Below are 16,856 nucleotides of genomic sequence, written 5' to 3' on the forward strand. Positions count from 1 at the left end.
TTACACCCCTCTTCTGATTGCTTCACCCTTTGGTGTCCTGCCCGCACGACCTCAATATAAATCTGCTGCTGGATTGATGGTGACAATGATGGTGAAGAAGACTAAGTATTAAAAAAGGATCGATAAATAAAGTATAACCTTGTAACCATTATTACTGTATATAATTAGATATGGTTATTTAATGATATACAATCCCAAGTAGTTATGTTCTTTTATTCTATATCTGACTATTATTTGCTTATTACACGTCAGAATTTACTGGATTTTCGGTCCATTTGAAGCCTTCTTGTTTTCCTTCATCTGCTACATTGTACAGATTAGTGTTACATTATTTATTGGTTTCCTGGTATTTATGCGTTCTAATAACTGTGATACTTATTCAATGTAAATTATCGATTGCTCAAAAACCAGCAACATTTTTGTTTACCAAAACCTACATAAATAACATTATTAATTCCTCCCTATAGGATGTCTTATTATTATTATTATTATTATTATTAATATTATTAGTAGTAGTAGTAGTAGTAGTAGTAGTAGTAGTAGTAGTAGTAGTAGTGTTATTCTTATTTCAAATGACAATTTTAACCCTTCTTTGTGGCAAAACAGAATGTAATGACATATTGTGTACAAATGTGTAGTGTAATGTATGTAGGATTATGGCGTAAAAGGTTGATCCCTCTGCATCCATTGTATACACTGTAATTCTGACTTTGGTAGTGTGGTAGTGTGGTGGTAGTGTGATAGTGTGGTGGTAGTGTGATAGTGTAGTAATATTGTGGTAGTGTGATAGTGTGGTTGTGTAGTGGTAGTGTGGTGGTTTGATAGTGTAGTGGTATTGTGATAGTATGATACTGTAGTGTTAGTGTGATAGTATGATAGTGTAGTGTTAGTGTGATAGTATGATAGTGTAGTGGTAGTGTGATAGTATGATAGTGTAGTGTTAGTGTGATAGTATAGTGATAGTGTGATAGTGTAGTGATAGTATGATAGTGTAGTGTTAGTGTGATAGTATGATACTGTAGTGTTAGTGTGATAGTATGATAGTGTAGTGTTAGTGTGATAGTATGATAGTGTAGTGTTAGTGTGATAGTGTAGTGATAGTGTGATAGTGTAGTGTTAGTGTGGTAGTGTAGTGATAGTGTGGTAGTGTGGTGATAGTGTGGTAGTGTGATAGTATGATAGTGTGGTGGTAGTGTGATACTATGATAGTGTGGTGGTAGTGTGATAGTATGATAGTGTAGTGTTAGTGTGATAGTATGATAGTGTGGTAGTGTAGTGATAGTGTGGTAGTGTGGATACGATTAGTACAGTTATGTAATAAGCAGAGAGAATATCTCACCCTCAAGTTACCTTGTGCCCCAGGGAAAAAAAACACCATCCTTATGGTGGCTATTATAAGCATACAAAAAACATCACTATTACTTTCCATGTCCTTTTATTTCATATAGAAATACCACAGGTATTAGTGACAATAAATAACATCTTAAATATTTACGTCTTACAAAGAGTGAAGAGAAGGAAAATCGCACAATTAAATAAACATCCAAATAACGCACAGTCCAGACCGGTACAGGAGTGCAGAGAGTCCAGTAATTGCTCGGGTTCTGCTATAGTCCATGGAACTCCTAGAAGCCGCCAGGAAAGCGCATGTGACAGTACTGCCTGCTGCCATAGGAGGAGAGCACAGCTCCTGCACTCTGCATACTGAGGACAGCTGGCAGCATGGTGGCTGCTGGTCCCTGCAGGAACTGGCTGTAGTCCCAGGCCTGGGGGTAGCTTGGCACACACACCTCCGGCTCCCTCTTCTTCATGATACTCTCTATAGTAAAGGAGCTCTTGTTTGGGGGGCTGCCCTGCTGAGTGCCCACCAGCCGAGGCTTCAGCTCTGGGCTCAGTCCTTGCACGTTGGCGGGCAGCTTCCCCCGTATAACATCCGGGTAATGCATGTGGTGGTGCCCAGGGAGGACCAGGCTGTCGCTGATCGGGACTGGCTGCACAAAGCCCTGTGGCTGGAGGGCTCGGTAGGATCGGTAGTAATGCAGGGGTGGGTAGACCATTAGGTTATCCTTTAAGAAGTCGTTGTGGTGTCTTTTGAAGCGTTTCCTCCTCCTGAGAAAGCTCCCGTTATCGAACATGTCCTCCGAGGCCGGGTCCAGCGTCCAGTAGTTGCCCTTGCCCGGGTTGCCCGGCTCTCGCGGGATCTTGATGAAGCAGTCGTTCAGGGACAGGTTGTGCCTGATGGAGTTCTGCCAGGCCGGGAACTTATCCTTGTAATAGGGGAACTTGTTGCTGATGAAGTCACAGATGCCGCTGAGGGTCAGCTTCTTGTGGGGGCTTTGCAGGATAGCCATGGTGATCAGGGCTATGTAAGAGTAGGGGGGTTTCACCAGGCTCCTCTTGGATTTGCCCCCCACATGTATGGGGGTCTCTCCAGATGAGTCGCTCTCTGAGTCCAGGCGGCAGGTCTTAGAGGGGGACATCTCCCCAACATCTGAGTCTGACGATCTGCTATGGAGAAAGTCACAGCTATCATCCTCTCCCAGGATATCAATCTCATCCTCCTCTTCCTGCATCCTGGAGAAGAACTCTTGCTGGGCATCCCCGGGCTCTTGGCAGAGGCTCATTGCCATAGGCGACCCTTAGGAACTCTGGGTGGGCACCTTGTCCAGTGTTGTCCTTGTAGTGGTGAGGGGCTGACTGACCAAGTGCTCCTTCTCCCCTTCCCTTTATAAGATGCCCCCCTCCAGTCACTGATCCCTGTCAGGTAGTCATCTGCACTTGAATTGGAGATAATCTGCCAGATAAGCCTCTCTGAGAGGGTCCTGCACCTGGAAGGAGGGGCGAGCTCCATCCACTGCTGCTCCTCAGCTTGGGAATTAACACTTGCTGGGCACATCAATAGACTAGTGCAACTTTCATTATTTACAACACATGCAATGGTTTGTTAGGCCCAGCATTGTGGATCAATGTTTGTCCAGGCTGTTTACTCTTTTTCTTCTAGTCAGGAACTGAAGCTTCAGATACAGTGATTTGGCATACTAGTGATCGATACCATCTAACTGTGTACAAGCCAGGGGTATTGGTGTGTAAGACAAGAAATACTATGTTTAAGAAGTCGTTTTCATTCACTAAGTTAAGGATTATCTATCGATTAATAATGTGAGTTGTATGAAAATATTACACACCAGCATAATTCACACATCATAGTAAAAAGAGATAGATAGGTGATAGATAGATAGATAATACATATATAGACAGATAGGTGATAGATAGATAATACATATATAGATAGATAGATAGGTGATAGATAGATAGATATAGATGATTGATTGATTGATTGATAGATAGATAGATAGATATAGATAATTGATAGATAGATATAGATAATTGATAGATAGATATAGATAATTGATATACAGATAGATAAATAGATAGATAATTGATAGATATACAGATAGATATGATAAAGAAAGATGAAATATGTCAGCCATATATAGACAAATAGAAGATAGATAAATAGACAGAAAGATAGATAGATAATTGATTAATTTATTGATTCATAGATAGATATGATATGGATATGATATAACATAGATAGATAGTGATAGATATGATATTGATAGATAGATAATGATAGATATGATTAATGCAACGTTTACACAGAGCGATAATTCGCCCAATCGATCGTTTAACGATTTTGAAGCAACGATTTGGTTTTTATAATGATCAGCGTTTAGACAAATAAATCGTTAGAAAAATCGTAAGAAAATTTGTAAGAAAAAGCGTTAATGTGATCGTTTTTAAGATCGCTTAAGCCCATCTTTTACATAGGGTGAATCTTTGAAAGACTGTTTACACTAAACGATCTGTGAATTTTTAGGGAACGATGAACGCCGATTTGAGAACATGTTGAAAGATCAAAATGAACGATTTTTCGCTTATCACTTGATCGTTTGCTGTGTTTACACGGAACGATTATCGCTCAATTCCGATCGTTATTGCAAAAATTTGAACGATAATCGTTCCGTGTAGCAATAGATAGATAAATAGATAATTGATAGATAGATAGATAATATATAGACAGATACATAATAGATAGATATTGATAGATATGAAATGATAGATGATAGATGATAGATAGATAGATAGAGTATAGATATATAGATAATATATAGACACATACATAATAGATAGATAGATATAAAATGATATAGATAGATGATTGATTGATTGATAAATAGATAATGATGGGTATGATATAGATAGATAAATAGATAATTGATAGATAGATAGATAATATATAGACAGATAGATAGATGATAGATAGATAGGAGAGAGATAGATAGATAGGAGATAGATAGATAGATAGATAGATAATATATAGACAGATAGATAGATGATAGATAGATAGATAGATAGATAGATAGATAGATAGATAGATAGATAGGAGATAGATAGATAGATAGATATTAGATAGATAGATAGATAGATAGATAGGAGATAGATAGATAGATAGATAGATAGATATAGATATTAGATAGATAGATGATAGATAGATAGATAGATAGATATTAGATAGATAGATAGATAGATAAATGATAGATAGATGATAGATAGATAGATAGATAGATAGATAGATAGATAGATAGATAGATAGAATTAAAGGACCAAAACAGTTAAACATAGGTGATTTGTTTCTTTATGCGGTTTTATTAGAATATTTTAAACGTTTTTCCTTTGTTAGGAGTGTAGTAGCCCATCTCACCTACTGGATACAGCAATATCCCGGATCACTCGGCCAGCAGTGTAACCGCATTCTGTATTCTTTGTAGCATATGTAAATGATGCGTTAGCTGTCTGTTACCTGAGGACACATGAGTTTTTCTGCGCTTATTTGCTGTATACATCCACTTATCGGCCCCAGAAACCGCATTGCATATTAGAGTTTCAGTATTAAGTGAAAGCAGAACTGGTTATGAACTTAAAAATCAAATCCCGAGCATACACTGGTGATAGCACAAGGTTCCATAGAGGGGAAGGGTAGTCCTTTGTATCTGTTCCTATTGGCTGCATAGAGTATGAAGTGCATAGAGATGAATGGAGCAGTCACTTTGCATGAGAACACGCTGCAGACCACGCCTGCCATTACCATGATGTGTGGAAACCTCTGATGTTTTGCGAGTGGTTTTGGCAATGGAAATGGCGGAATGAATGAGAGGACACCCACCTGCAACCTGTAATAGGAGAACATTAGGCTGCCAGCTCTGCATATGAAGACAGTGGAGGAAATGGCTCAGCAGCTGCAGTTTACTGATCACCACAGGGGGGGCTTTCATGGGCACAGAGCAGGGCAATCTGCATGGGGCTCATGCTGATCTCAATTACAGCCGATCCCCAGCCATTTAATGAGAAGATACTGCATGGACCTTATTGCCCAATTGCCCGTGCAGTTACCCGATTAGAGCCAGGGCTGCCAGTGTAATGTCTCAGCCAGCAGAGGGGACAGCCTGAGCAGGAGAGCAGGATATCCCCAGCTTATAGCTGCTATAGGCAATGGGATGAGATTTTATATATATATATATATATATATATATATATATATATATATATATATATATATATATTCCATTAACAAATGAGAAAGACAAGTAGGGGCTTCATGCACCAGTGAGCTCCTTGGTTCATATTCGACAAACTCTGTATGTGTCAGTCAGGATACTTAGGTTTTCTCCTTCCACCACCTATCAAATACAGAGCATACTCCTAGATCATTACTTTTCTTATGAAACTAGCCATATAGTTTGTGTCTGTCTGATATAGGGAAATTGAATTGTTAGCCTATGCTCCCAGATTTTAATTTGTCTGTATATGGCTATGTTCCCACAACGTGAAAAATAAAGAAAAGGCGGTCGATTTTGATATTTAACTTCTTGCAATGGCAATGCATTGAAATCAATAAGAAGTCGGCCGTCCAATGCGCACAATGCATTGAATAACGGACGAACATGATAATTATTTTCGAACGTCTTTTGCAAACAGAGGACGTTTCTTATTAGGCCTAGTTTACATATATAAGATGCATCCGTTTCCGTTTTTTTGGAAAAAACTGACTGCAACTGATATGTAAACTGACAGACAACTGATGGCAAAAGGTCATCAGGTTTTATATAATTTTTTTAAATGAAAAACCATCAGTTACCATCAGTTAATATCAGTTGCAATCAGTTTTTTCCTTTAGTTGTCATCCGTTTTTTCTAATACAGTATATACGGGCCATCTATATAGGGGGCAGCACCAGAACAGGAGATAAAATATTGTGCACGACTTTTACATGGAAGTCCTCTAGAGCAGAGGTAGGGAATCTTGCCTCTCCAGCTGTTGCAAAACTACAACTCCCATCATGCCTGGATATTCCAGACATGATGAGAGTTGTAGTTGTGCAACAGCTGGAGAAGCAAGGCTCCTACCCCTGTCCTAAATGGTGCTGCACTGTATAGAGGGGTTGGGGGGGCCTAGGGTCACAAGAGTTTAATGTCGTGGCAGGGACAGGGACTTCTCTATGGAGCGCCGGAGGATGCATAATGCATGCGTCTGCACACGACATGCCTCCAGCACCCCATAGACTTTAGTGGATGCGGTGTTGGATAGCTGACCTGGCCGTACGTCAGAACGCTGCATGCTGCGTTCTGCCGTACGGCCAGTCAGGCGGCATCAGTTGCAGAATGGATGATCTGAACTGTCCCATTGAAAACAATGGGATCAGTTCAGAGATGCATTTCCCTCCGGTGCTTCTCTACTGTGCTGGATGGAAACGCCGCCAGATCGCCGGATTTATGTAAAATAGGCCTTAGTAGTTCACACATAGTTTTTCTTTTGTCACTGTTCTTTCTCAGTTTTTACTATTAAATTCTATAGACTTTTCAATTAAGCCGCACCCAGAGGCCAATTAGTAATCCCAAACTAGAATAATGTACCAACAGCAGTCATTGAGGCCGTTATTTTAAACTCAAAATGACGGACGTCATTTTAAACGGAGCTGAAAAAACTTGAACATAGCCAAACACAGGAAAGGGTGCAAATCTTTCCATTACAGTTATTCTCTATGTTGGTTCCACTTCTGCTTTTATGGTCAGGGTCTGATGTGGCGATAATACTTGAGGAATAGGTTAGCAATTGTGTGTGTGTGTGTGTGTGTGGGGGGGGGGCTTTAAAACAAAGTATGCCACTATACTAGTAAATGTACAAAGAGAAGAATTGTGCTGACAAGATGGAGGTGTATATGTTCTATAGACAACAGTAGTGTTTAGAGGCCTCAGGTTAGTGACTGGCAACAGCTTTTTTTTTTTTTATATCAATTCTTTATTGGGCTTTTTTGGGGGGGCTTTTTTTTAATAGGTGTACTGCAGTTGTTGTTTTTTTTTTTAAACTACCCTTCTTAAGAAATTCTCACAATTACATTACAAATTTAGGGGCATTACCTTGGAAACAAATCAAATTTCTTTAGTATTTATTCGTCATTTTAGTAGGTATTTTTAGCCAAAACAAGGAGTGGATACACAGCACAGAACACGGTGCAAATGTTTCCTTTACAGTTTTCTTGTCCCTACCTTACTTTACAGATTCCCCCATAAACACTTTTGCATCAACTGAGGGTGCTAGTTTTTTCCTGATAGGTTGATAGAAATATGCCAGGCACACCTCACAGCAGCTTATCTACTGAAGGAGCAAAGTATCAGGTCTATGGGTACTGTAGGTGCACACCCAGAGGATTTTCTACAATAATTCCAAAGAGAGATGCTGTGGATTTGTGGCATATCTCACAGTGGGTTCCACCCCTCTACATTGGAAGGAAGAAGTCCTGCATTCACATTATCAATTAAACCTGGCTGGCAGTAAGAGGGTGTAGTGAGCAAGAATGGAAGCCACTGTGCCCCCTGCCCCAAAACTGCAAGCCTGTCACAGCCAGCGCTAGGGGAGAACAGTGTTGGAATTATTATCACATATTATCAGCAGGATAGGTGATAACTATGTGATTTCTGGGGCCCCCAGCAGTCTCTAGAATGGCAGTGTGCTGTGGAAATGGAGTGGCAGTACCATCGGTCCCAGTGGAGCTGTGGTCAGTGAATTCAGGCCAAACCCACAGCAATTACACATTTATCACCTATTTTATAATACCAGGTTTATTAAAGCTCCATATTATAGAGCAGGAAGGGATAAAAAAAAAAAAAAAGAACAGAATTAATCCTAGGAATATATCACAGTTTTATTGTTTGTTTTTTTATGGAATATGGCTAGTTTTTTTCTCCTGCTTAAAGCCACGTTCACGCTACATATTTTTACATTAAACAACGGCCATTGTTTAATGACAGTGTACAATTACATTACACTGTATCGAATCACGGTCTTTGTGTATACACTCTCTATACACTACGGCCGTGGTTCTTTTTAGCTGCACAAAATAATCGACAGATCTAATTTGTGCGGCTTCTATTCAGTAACAGCGTCTGTACTAGATAACCTGTGCACACAATGTAAAGTACAGCTCCCGGACGTAATTTACATTGTTTTTGGTGTACTTCTGTGGTGTTTTTTCACATTTTAAGGCTAGGTTCACATTGTGTTTTTGCATATGCTTTACTGTATGCATCTGACTACATTTAATTTTAACCTACAAAAAAACGTGGTCAACCGTGTCCTTGTGTACATTAAAAAATGTAAACAACCCCCCCTCCCCAACCCCCCCCCCCCCCCCGTTTGAATTATTATTATTATTTTTTTTTATAATAAAAGTTAACGGAAAACAAATCCTGCGGTATGGCATACAAGCAACATCTGTTTTTACAATCCTCCTTTTTCTTTAAACGTATACAATAAATGGACAGGAAGAAAATACAGCCCAAAAAGAGGTTTACTCAAACACACCATTTTGGGGAGAAAAAGGCACAAAAGTAGAATATCAAAAAATTAACAGTGATTTACTTTGTCTGGGTTCTGTGTTTTTGAAGTCATTTTACATATCCATTTTTAAATGGTTACTTTTAACGTACACAAAAACGTTGTCAATTGATTCAGGTTTTTTTTTAAATTATAAAACATATACAGTAAATGGTGAACCCAGCCTAAGCCAGAGAAAGCAACACAAAATGTTATTTCTATTACAGACCGTTATATGTCATAGATTTTGCAGCAGAGACTTTGCACCTCTTGCTCAGCACTAGGTGAAATCTATGGCAATGGGGGTTTGTAAATTCCTATACACCAACAACCTACTTTACTTTATTGTATTTATTTACTGCTGAATGCAGCCATATTTTTTTATGCTTCATTGAGTATATGATCATAACATTTAATATTGTCTGCATGTAAGGCAATTCAAATGTGAGCCATTTTCCAAAATACTAGATCACTCATACTGAACATTTCTCATTTTGACATAAAGAATTCTTAAGCTTCTATTTTGTTTTTGTTTTTTTGTTTCTATTTTTTTTTTGTTATCCAAACCTCAGCCAATCAGCAAAGGCATTGTTAGAATAAACAGAGTATACTGTGGACGTACAGAAAGCGCTGTTGTCCTTTAGGTTTGTTTTCTTTGGGCAAAGCTTTGTTATCCTTTTAAAAGATAATATGGGCCACAAAGGGGTAAGGCGCAGAGTACACAGTGCTTTTTTATTCAAAAGAAAGTTAATTTCCCAATGTTCACCGGGACAGCCCCCTTCCTGTAGTGTGAAGTAGCAACCCGTTGGTGTTAGCAATCCTCATGGGTCCTTCCTGCGGGTTTTCCATAAGAAAGGCCTCTGTCACACAGGTTCCAAGCATTGCAAAGGTGCAGGTGCTAATCTGTGAAATGCCACATTCATGATGAGAACATTAGCCTCAGCTTGTGACTTTTGACATTGCTGGGTTGAGAATAGGATCTTTCTTTACACGTTTAACCAGAGAGTCTTTGCAGGGGGCTGCAACCTGAAATGATGGAATTGTTGTAGTGGAGGTAGAACTGTAAGAGTATATTATTGTAATGCACTCATCCTAGTTTATTTCTTCAAATTTAAAGGACTTAAAGTTATGCAAGTTATACAGAGCCATAACAAAGCATAACCTATAGGGTCATACTGTACCTTAGTTTTTTTTCTCTTGCTTAGACTGTAGCATTATGGAAACATCCTGCTACATAAGTATAATGAAGAAGTACAGTACATAGTACTACAGAAGTACTATACCTGCCTGCCTATAGCCTGCCAGCTAAAGGAACTCCAAGAGCTGTTATACAGGAAAACAAATACTGAAAAAGTACTGGAAAATACTATGAGGGGGGATTTATCAAACCTGTATCTTGCAAAAAGCACAGATTTTTGTGAAAACCAAGCTGTTTGCATAAAAAAACTGTTCCCTTTTTTCTAAAGTACACCCTGCTCGCCTGATGGGTGAGCAGGGGGGAATTGCAAGGTGGGGAGAAGGCATGGCCTCCTCCTGCACCTGACTACGACCGGATCAGTAATGTAAATGAGTGGCAATTTGCTAGATCGGCACTCATTTAATGAGCCTATTAGGCCGGGTTTACATTTGTCCGGCGGTGCGGTGGAGTTTCCCTCCAGAAAAGCGCCGGAGGGAAAGGCATGAGAAAAGCGCCGGAGGGAAACGCATTATTGAACTGATCCTATTGTTTTCAATGGAATCGTTCAATATATGCGGCGTGTAAATAGTGACACCGCACCGCCAGACCGACTGCACGGGAGAACACAGCATGCAGCATCCTCCTGTGCGGCCCGCAAGGCTGTGCGGCGCTGCATCCACTAAAGTGAATGGAGTGCCGGATGCCTCGCCGGGCAGGACGCATGCCGTTCGTTGATGCAAAAAGCAGCACAATGTAAAAAATAAACATATATCTCCCCCTGTGTGCTCTCCCCCTCCCCTATAGCCCCCCCAGTAGTATATAGCCCCCCTTGTTGCTCTTCCAGTAGTATAAAGTCCCCCTGTTACCCCCCCCAGTAGTATTTAGCTTCCCTGTGCGCTCTCCCCCAGTAGTATATAGCCCCGCTGTTGCCCCCCAGTAGTATTTAGCTTCCCTGTGCGCCCTCCCCCAGTAGTATATAGCCCCCATGTGCGTTCTCCCCCTCCCATATAGCCCCCCTGTGCGCTCTCCCCTTGTAGTATATAGCCCCCTGTGAGCTACCTCAATTAGTACATAGCCCCCCCTGTGTGCTCCCCCGCAAATCCCATTGAAAATGACATGAAAACATACTGGGGAAAAAAATGTCAACTGATGAGAGCAACTTGTGACAACTGATGGCAATTGATGGAAACTGATGGTTTTTAATGAAAAGAAGGATAGAAAAACTGATGGCAACTGATGCATTTTTGGCATCAGTTGTGGTCAGTTTTTAGACAAAAAACGCAACTGATGCAAACTTATATATGTAAATCCAGCCTTAGAAGGCTCGATAATTGTGCCGGAAGGGATATATATGTATTGGTAGTGATTAGTGATGATCGAACAGTAAAATGTTAAAGTTCGGGTCGAACCACGAACAGTACTGAAGTTCGGTTCGAAGTTAGACTCAAACTCAAACCCAAACCCCATTAAAGTCAATAAAAGATGTCCGGGTTAATTTTGACACCTATATGTAGTAGGAGAAACTGTAATTATCATTCAGAAGAGTAAACTGGAAACATGGAACAACTTATAGCCTGAAATTTGGCTTTAGGAATTAAAGAGATGGGCGAACAGTGAAGTATTTGAAAATTCAAATAGAATAGTCTATGGGAAAAAAATACTTGGAAACTCCTCTGTACGAAACATTGATACATCTAACAGATGAGATTATTTTTTAAAAGATTTGTTCTGCAATGTAGACTGTCAAATATGGGCTCTGTACCCACTCAGGATAAATTTAACAACCTAATCCTCTGTACGAAACATTGTTTCATCTAACAGATGTTGAGATTGATTTTTCAAAAAATTATTCAGCCATATAAACTGACCCAAATGGGCTTTTTAGCCTTTTGACCACCAACTCCTCTGTATCAAAGATTGATTAATCTAACAGATGTTCAGATTAATTTTTTTTAAATATTTTGCAACGCAGAATGAGAAAAATTGGCTTTTTACCCACTCCTGAAAAATTGGTAACATTGGTGGCAGCGAGAAGAGCCCAGCGGGAAGACAGAGGTTGCGTTTCAACTAAATTAGGTAGCATGGCAGGAGAGATGGAGGCATTTAAAAAACAACCTTTTGGAGGCCTACAAAAAAGGATGAGGAGAAAGAGGCGTATGCAGTGCCCATCACGCTCATACAGGTATATTTTTCCAAAACACACTCAGCTGCAACTGCTGTGGGCAACAGTAGAATCCAATTTTTAGAAGCAGCAGGCATAGGAACTAGAGATGTGAAATGTGGCGTAGTGGAAATATGTATTTTACATTTCCAAGAAGACATGCTACAGTTCACTAGTCAGTGACATCGGCAACCGGGACAACAGGATGGTCAGAGATCCACACTTGATTCATTCTTATAAATGTCAAACGATCCACATTGTCAGTAGATAGACGGATGCGTTTCTCAATTATCCACCCGCCAGCTGTGCGTTCCGAGATAACACTGGCTGCTGGGCAAGATAATACTTCTATGGTGTGTCGAGCAAGCTCAGGCCATTCTTCCAGTTTGGACACCCAGAAGTTGAATGGTTCAAGAACAAGTCCAAAGTCATAGACCATGGTCTTAAGGCGGTCTCTGTGTACCATAATGCTGCCCTGACTTGCCGACGTTGGTGAGGTGGTCAAAATTGATTGCCAAATGTCACCCAGTATTGTGCTACCACATCGCCTGCTGCTGCTGCTACTTATGATTCTACTGCTGTTGCGCTGCTGACGCTGTTCCGCTGTGACATTAGAATGTGAAGACCCAAAAGATGGCTCGAGTTGGTCAATAAGCACTGTCTCAAAATCCTGCATTCTGCTATCAATTTCTGTGGGTAGAAGGAAATTGCTCACTTTGGTTTTGTAAAGTGGATCAAGGTGGGTTGCCACCCAGTAATTGCTGTTCATTTTTATTGCCTTGATGCGTGGATCATGTTGGAAGTAATGTAGCATCCAAGCACTCATGTGTGAGATGCCACTGGAATCTCCCAAGCCTCGGGGTCAGGGGGCACTAACAGGATCTTCATCCTCTTCCTCCTCCTGTAATCTGTGCCAACCTCTTACCAGTGAAGAGGAATCAGTACTGGTGGTGTCCAGGGAGCTGTACTACTGGCCTGCACCTGGACCTAGAACCAGTGCCTAAAGCAGACCTATAAAACTGATTGGCAGGCCTCTCCCTATCATCTTGCAAGGTGAGCAAACAAAAATTAATAGTATAACAGTATTAGGATTAAAACATGCCATTGCATCTGCCTAATGTGTCCCTCTTTCCATCCCTTAAAAGTTGGGAGGTAAGACAGCTGTAATTACAAACAGCACTATATGTGGTTATGTAACATATAATACAGTATGTATCCTTGGTGCATTGAGCTTAACCAATAAAGAAAAAGTAGTGTATGGAAGATGTAACTTTAACACAGTAAATTCCACTGAAATCTGCCCCAAATTACAATAGGTCCCAATAGCTGAATTTAAAATATATAAATAAATCCGTGCTTATGCTTTGCAGCTCCGCTGCTAAGGATTCCCTGATTCCATGGTCACTCTCTGTACTACTAGTAACAGAGATAACAAGAAGTCTGTCATTGGCTTCAGCAGTCATATGCTGAAGTCATGGAAGTTTTACCACAGGTGCAGGGCTGGAACAGTGAACATCCTTTTTTGGCAGCAAAAATCTGCTACACAAATAACATGTAACTTTACTGTAGCTCAGACATCACTTCCAAAATGCTATATGTCAGTTCATACAGTACAGAACTCAATGGTGGACATTTATCACTAGTCTTAAATAAAGCCCCACTCCCTTTTTCCCAGATTGATTTATCAAAAGGGAAAAGGCCTCTCAGCCAGCCGTCAGCCCTGCGCATTATTACTATGGGGGCACAGCACAGGGGGCATTATTAGTAGAGACTAGAGAGTGATTCTAATTGAAGTGAAGTGCTTCATTTGATCTGTGCTCCGCTCATCATGCTGACCGCCTTTCAGTGCTGCTCCGCTCCCTGCCGCTCCACCCAAGGTCCTGGGGAAAAGCTGAATCCAATCCTGGGAAAGAGGAGGGGACTAAGCTCCCATTTGTGGAGAAGCTTCTGAAATGGTCTGAGCCTGAAAGTGTGATAGGCTGTGGTGGTATGTGGTACCCAGGACCGCTGATAGGGTAGTACAAGTGGTACTGCCGTATGGGGCCCGGACCCTAAGAGACATGGGGGGGGGGCCCGCCGGCCGCCGCCCCCCCGTTCGCTACGCTAGGGGGGCCCACCCAGCCCCCCTTGCCACCTGTTTTTGAGCATCCCTAGAAGCTGCGGCCGCGCAGCTTCTCGGGATGCACTGATTGCTTCGATGTTCCGCCCACACAGTGAGCGGGCGGAACATTAAAGCGATCAGAATACAGGAGCAGGACCTGTCAGCGTCCTCCTCCCATTATTCCCTCCCATAGGCTGCCGGAACTTCATACCAGCAGCCTATGGGACGCCGGGACGTGACCTCTCCGGCAGGCGTGATGATGTGACGTCATCACGTCTGCCGGAAGTCCTGTCCCTGCGGCTCGCAAGATGGAGCCAGAAGAGGAGGAGAGCTGCTGCCTGCAGCCACAGCGCGGATTAGGTGAGTAGGATGTTTTGTTATTTTAGGGGCACCTCTGGGGGCATTATTAGCTCATGGGGGGCACCTCTGGGGGTATTATTAGTATATGGGGGCACCTCTGGGGGCATTATTAGTGTATGGGGCACCTCTGGGGGCATTATTAGTGTATGGGGGCACCTCTGGGGGCATTATTAGTTCATGGGGGCACCTCCGGGGGCATTATTAGTATATGGGGGCACCTCTGGGGGCATTATTAGTTCATGGGGGCACCTCCGGGGGCATTATTAGTTCATGGGGGCACCTCCGGGGGCATTATTAGTTCATGGGGGCACCTCCGGGGGCATTATTCGTATATGGGGGCACCTCCGGGGGCATTATTAGCTCATGGGGGCACCTCTGGGGGCATTATTAGTATATGGGGGCACCTCTGGGGGCATTATTAGTTCATGGGGGCACCTCTGGGGGCATTATTAGCTCATGGGGGCACCTCTGGGGGCATTATTAGTATATGGGGGCACCTCTGGGGGCATTATTAGTATATGGGGGCACCTCTGGGGGCATTATTAACTCATGGGGACATCTCTGGGGGCATTATTAGTGTATGGGGGTAACTCTGGGGGCATTATTAGTTCATGGGGGCCACCTCTGGGGGCATTATTAGTTAATGGGGGCACCTCTGGGGGCATTATTAGCTCATGGGGGTACCTCTGGGGGCATTATCAGTTCATGGGGGCCACCTCTGGGGGCATTATTAGCTCATGGGGGCACAGCAGGGGAATCCTACATACAGGGGGCACAGCAGGGGATTCTACATACAGGGGGCATCCCACATTCCTACTCGCTTTACTGCACATAACACCAAACAGCGCAGTTACTATGGGAGCCTACAGGAGGGAGAAAGGAAAGGAAGCTGCTAGAAATGTGCGGAGCCTAAATTGTTTGTCTCACAGGTTCTGAAAATATGAAACATATCTGGAAGAAATCATTATGGAGGACTGGGCCGGATGGAGAGGAAAAGGGAAAGTGACGCCTCAGATCAAAGGAGACGTCACCTGTGAGTCCCTGTATGACACTTTTCTTATTTTGTAGAACATCATTTAGTAGGGGTGCCCCGAGGTGACAGCTACTACATTATCTGTACTCAGAGATATCACTGTGTTATCTATGCTGTTACATAGGACTGCAGGTGAAATCTACTACATTATCTGTACTCAGAGATACCACTGTGTTATGTGGTGTGACATAGGACTGCAGGTGATATCAGGTGATTTCTCCAGGTTGCAGAAGTTCAAACTTCATTGTGCCCTGGTGTGCTGGTGTCTGTATACATGTGTGCTGGTGTCTGTATGTGTGTATACATGTGTGCTGGTGTCTGTATGTGTGTAAGATCAATTCTAGAGAACTGGCTCATATACCCCATTTTCCCCAGTGGCTTAAAATGTAACCTCTGTTATACAGTTATAAAATTGTAGAACCTAAATGTGAACAAGGTGCAATTCAAATAGACACTTACTTGTATAGCTGTCTCTTGTGCTCTGTATGCAGTGCATTATATTCACCCTTGCAACGTACAATTTATAGCGTGTCTACAAGCCCAGAGGGGCTCATTAAGATGGAGACTAAAACTTATACAAGAGTGGGGTTGGGGTTCCCCTGTATTCAGAATGCTGTTGAGTGCTAGGCAATGCCCCGTCTGGGATTATTGAATTTCTAGAGTCTATGCAGAGCAGGATAAAGACACCTCTGCTGCACAAACAGGATCTCCTAGAAAGCGTTCTCACCGCCATGTATTCGCTATCACTGTCTTGGGTGAGCTAAACTAGTCTGCCTGGGGGTGGGGGTGGGATTTGTATATGCTCACTAACATGGAACAGCCTCATTAAATTATCCTTATCAACATATTCTATGTTAGTGAGCATACCGGGGGGGGGGGGGATATTGGTGAACATATACAAATCAAACAGCCCCCCAGAACCTCGAAATTCAATAACCCCAAACGGGGCATTGCCTAGTACTCAACAGCATTCTGAATACAGGGGAACCCCTACCCCACTCTTGTATAAGTTTTATTCTCCATCATAATGAGCCCCGCTGGGCTTGTAGACACGCTATAAATTGTACTTTGCAAGGGTGAATATAATGCA

At 42.1% G+C, this 16,856-nt stretch overlaps 1 protein-coding gene across 1 annotated transcript; it reads right to left on the reverse strand.

Moving 5' to 3' along the window:
• Window positions 1-1,461: 1,461 nt before the first annotated feature.
• LOC138787127 (forkhead box protein D5-like) lies at window positions 1,462-2,624 on the reverse strand. Its single transcript, XM_069964270.1, has one exon. The coding sequence runs from the start codon at window positions 2,622-2,624 to the stop codon at window positions 1,626-1,628; it is 999 nt and encodes a 332-aa protein (XP_069820371.1). The 3' UTR covers window positions 1,462-1,625.
• Window positions 2,625-16,856: the final 14,232 nt, after the last annotated feature.

The sequence above is a fragment of the Dendropsophus ebraccatus genome, chromosome 3, assembly GCF_027789765.1.
Source record: "Dendropsophus ebraccatus isolate aDenEbr1 chromosome 3, aDenEbr1.pat, whole genome shotgun sequence".
Classification (NCBI taxonomy): domain Eukaryota; kingdom Metazoa; phylum Chordata; class Amphibia; order Anura; family Hylidae; genus Dendropsophus; species Dendropsophus ebraccatus.